General features: G+C 32.4%; 1 protein-coding gene across 1 annotated transcript; it reads right to left on the bottom strand.

Moving 5' to 3' along the window:
- Window positions 1-256: 256 nt before the first annotated feature.
- On the bottom strand, window positions 257-3488 carry LOC132759115 (uncharacterized). Its single transcript, XM_060750837.1, has 2 exons — window positions 3363-3488; window positions 257-2051 (listed from the first exon to the last, which is right to left on the bottom strand). The coding sequence occupies exons 1-2, from the start codon at window positions 3383-3385 to the stop codon at window positions 257-259; spliced, it is 1818 nt and encodes a 605-aa protein (XP_060606820.1). The 5' UTR covers window positions 3386-3488.
- Window positions 3489-4468: the final 980 nt, after the last annotated feature.

A 4468-nucleotide genomic window follows, 5' to 3' on the forward strand; every position in this document is an offset into this window, starting at 1 on the left:
GACATATATGGACGTTTGCCACATTGTTTCTTGGCCTTTGACGGAGAGAAAGCAGGTAACATTTTAATGCCTGTTTTGGTCTGTGTTCTTGTTCCAGGCATTGTCCTAAAATATTTAGAGCTGTTTCTTTATGTGCAATATCTTTATCTTCTTCTATGGTTCTTATAAGTCTACATAGTGCATGTTGTTTTTCTTTATATCTTTGAAGACGCCTGTAGATCTTAATATAGTAGGAAGTAGATTGAATGGTAGAGAATCAACTACACCCATCCTTAATCCTCTCTTTCTTCTCTGTGTAACAACGATGTCTCCTGTTAGATCTGAACAATTCATATTGTAGCTCTTGAGGAATACATTTGACCTCCTGCTGTGTGAATATGACACAATCTGCTGTCATTTGTTTAACACAGTCCAAACCTTGCTCATTGCATACTTTTTCAAACTCCACTGTTGGTGGTTCTTGAAACTTTGAAAAGCCGATATAAAAAAGAGGACAAGAGTTGTATTGTCTTTCAGTGTGTCTCAGGATTAGCTCAGTTCTTTCCATATCTCCTTCACTGTAGAATGCTGAAGCCAATTTCAATCTGCCAAATGTGACATCTGAATCTAAACCACTGGAAAGCCATACAAATGCTTGAGGTGACATTTGATTATTCAAACATATATCTTCTGAGGCCAGAGCAGATCCATATGTGCTCAAAAGAAAAGGTGCGAGAAACTTGTATGCATTCTTTTCTAATTTATTGCCACTGTCTCTGTAGGTCAAAAGTGTTTCTACAGATTGCCTCAATGTTCTTGTGTCTTTATCATGTAAATCTTTTAACATTTGTTTATGAGTTAAACGTACGTCACGTGCAATGTTGAGGTAAAGGTCGGCAGAAAGATGCTCACTCATTTCCAGAGAAGAATGCAAACTGTATTCTCCTTCTGGTACTGAGTTCAGTTTAACTTGAAGTCTTAGTCCAAGATTATCAATATTGATTGTGAGTAAACATTGTACATCATTTTGTATAAAATAACTTATATTTCCCAGAAGTTGATGTTTTGTCTCATAGGTAAATTGTCCTGCCATCAAATTGTTTTCTCGGATAAAGAAATGTGACAAATGGTCATTTTGTACACAACTGTGTAATTCCACGAAACAGCGTCTTAAACATTCTGTTAAATTGCTCTCTTTCCAAAAACTTGGTTCTGTGCTTTCTATAGTGTGTAATAGAACTGTTTTGCACATGAAACTTGATATGTTTATTTCCCCTCGAGGATTTAGACAGGATTTAAGAACCATCTTCATCAAGAGGAAGCATCTTAACTGTGTTATATTTGAATCAAACATAAGACATCTTTCTGCCAGGGATGTAGATATTCTCCATTCAAGTTCAGGATTTACACTGACCTTACTTCCAGTCGAAACAACAAAACACCTGCTACTGGCTGTTCCCATCCTTAGTGTTGGCCATCTGCATTTATCCTGTCTCTCTAACCAACCTGATGCTGACTTAGGCCACGATTTACAGGGATATGCTAACACTCTGTCTGTATCAATGAATCCTGGTCCCCCTTCTAATGCAAGTGATGGTCCATGTCGTGTGATATCTTTGACGTTTTTGGTATCTAGTGTGTTCTTACGTAGTATTCTTCCTCTCCTATCAACTACATGCTTTTCATTAGGATTAACTGTAATAGGAAGAGGTGTACGAAACAGTTGTAGGAAACAATATCCAGGGGAAGTGTTAACATCCTGTATCATGAGATAGTTTAACTTGCCACGCTCCCATTCTGACAAGTCTTGCATTATATTATACTTATTAATACAATATACCTTGTCAATGTCTGACCGTAGTCCCGGAGTAGTTGTTCCTTCACTCTGGCTTCCTAGACAATATAAAGAAAAATTGTCACCAATTGACTTCCATGCCATATTACTCATGGTTTCTGTCAACATGAATACTTTTCTCCTTTTCTTCACCATTCTTTCATTGATACAAATGTCATCTAAAACCTCTGATAACATCAGTGATAAATGTTCCCTCTCCTCGGGTTTTTGAAACATTCTGTAATGTATGCAAAGAGAAAAATGTCTTGAATCATTGATATCATTCAAGAGATTGCCTATTATTATGGTCATTGACCAGTAATAGAAAATGTAATATGTTAAAGATAAAATATAAAATCTACCAAAATCTTAAAAAGACTGTCCTGCTCTTTCATAACTTGAACGTTACCGATAAATTCTTAATAATATCTATAGAAATATCCTTGGATTATTTATTACATATACATTGTATAGTATGAAATTGAATACAATTATGATAAAATGTCACTTTGACTTTTACCCGAGTACTTACCCTTTTAAGATGGGCAGAGTGTCACTTTAAATACTTTTACTTATCATTTTTGTCCACTATTTTCTAGAAAAGTGATCTTGGGGTGATATTATGATAATTTAGTTACATAATTAAGTTTGGGAAGTGTATTGATAAAAGATGCAAATAAATATATGTTAATATAATTATATCATTTATGACTTTATTTTATATATTTGTATCGATATGTTCCTTCTTTATGTCTTTGATTTTGGATTATATATGAATTATGACAAAGTGTTTCACAATAATAAGTTAGTGATGTCATTGAGTGACAAAATAACTTTACATCTTGTCATTTTTTTCAATTTAGTAATTCACGTAAGTAATCAATAGCCTCCGTAAACAACATTACTATCTGTAAATAGTCTAGGGAAAATAGAGGTTATGTTCAATTTAACAAAAGAGTGGCCATTTGTCAGTCTTTTACACATGATGTTGCTTTTTATATTTTATCCTGAACATTTTGGTATTATCAATTATTGATCAAACACCATTAAACTAGTCAATCTTTTTTAAAAATGCCACTATAATTATATGATATAACTAGTGTTGTTCAGAAAAAGATATCTAAATTCCTTATTTTCCTTATAAATGTATGATGAATTTATCACGTGATTTCCAGTAATTCGTATAGATTTTCTTTAAATGCATGTAAACTCTCGCATAACCTGTTGTATTCCCATAATATTTTTTTTTGTTATTTATACTTCCTGTTTGATTTAAACAAAATGTTTTTGTTAAAAAAAACTCATTTTGATGTTTTAATCAAGAATTGATTGAATTATGTCCAATGAAATATTGAAATCTATAGTTACGGAATAGTTTAAAGATTTTACTTATCAGTTTAAATGATTTGATTAATTTACAGTGGTTAATAATATACTGAATAAACACATAAATGTGTAACTTTTAAGAGAACATCAATATGGTAGACACAATAACTAAACACTACGCTAGCATATTCAATAAAAATAAGTGTATGAAATAAAATATTACCTTACTTTCAATGTTGGGTTCATGAAAAGAAACAAGAACGTGTACTTTTATCTATCTATCTAGCTAGATGGTAGTCTGGTTCCCGGTCGTACTTTGTTAGGTAAAAGTACCGATAACGATAGTGGTTTTCCTATGTAATTACAAATGGGAATAACTCACTTCCTCTTCCTGTTATTCTAAAAGTTAACAAATCAGTAAATAATATACATTTCTATCGATTTTTACTAGGCACGGATTCACCGAATAGGGGAAAGGCTTAAGTGACTAAAGCTCAAACCCAAAGACGCTCTGGCTGGTTGATTTTTGCTTATGATGCGAAACTCGTATCAAAACTGATTTTATTGGCTAGACAAATGAGACAGATCAGTTGATTATTTAGGAGGGAGGTAATACTTATATAAACTATCACACAAAATCGTATTCATTGTCTCCCTTTTTCTCTGCATTGTTCAAAAGACCCGGAACATATTGATAGTCTGCATGAAAAAGATCCTTCTGCAAATTCCTTTTTTATAAGTTTCTTTTCTTAGAGTCCCTGAATGCATTTAACTGCAATTAGTTGATAATGTTTGAAGACGTTAACTTGAAAAGTGTAAATATGAAGCCATTATGTACAAATATAGAGCTAGGTTTAGAAATTATTATAGATCCTGTCTTCTAATTGGTTTATTATGTCATTTACGAGTAGAAGACCAGTTGCAATGTTTTATTTATTCGTGGTTTCTTTACTTACGTTACAAAACTGATTTAATTGGTTTAATTTTAGATCCAAGTGTCAAATAGTTGTCAAATGAACTGATGGAAAAGCTCAATTGAGCGCAATTTTTTTCTTTGCTTTACTTTGTTTGTTGATTTTTAAGAGGGAGGTAATACTTATATCAACTATCACACAAAATAACATTCATTATCTCCCTTTGATGTTTTAAGATCCTTTCGCTAACAATTTAGTAGTCTGCATGAAAAAGACACTTCTGTAAGTTTATCTTTTTAGTCTGGACATTGTTCCCTGAAAAAAAAAATAATTGCAATTAGTTTGAAAATGTATGAAATTGTTAACTTATATTTTCTACAGAAAGGACAGAACCTTGAGACATTCTAAGCTTTGA

Source organism: Ruditapes philippinarum, unplaced genomic scaffold, assembly GCF_026571515.1.
Source record: "Ruditapes philippinarum isolate M1 unplaced genomic scaffold, ASM2657151v2 ctg5637_1_1_1_1, whole genome shotgun sequence".
NCBI lineage: Eukaryota > Metazoa > Mollusca > Bivalvia > Venerida > Veneridae > Ruditapes > Ruditapes philippinarum.

Bases quoted from the DNA above. Each gene is read 5' to 3' on its own strand.
- LOC132759115 (XM_060750837.1), bottom strand. From the start codon at position 3,385: ATGAACCCAACATTGAAAGTAAG. The intron at 2,052-3,362 runs GTAATATTTTAT...CATACATTACAG, and splicing joins AACCCAACATTGAAAGTAAG to AATGTTTCAAAAACCCGAGG.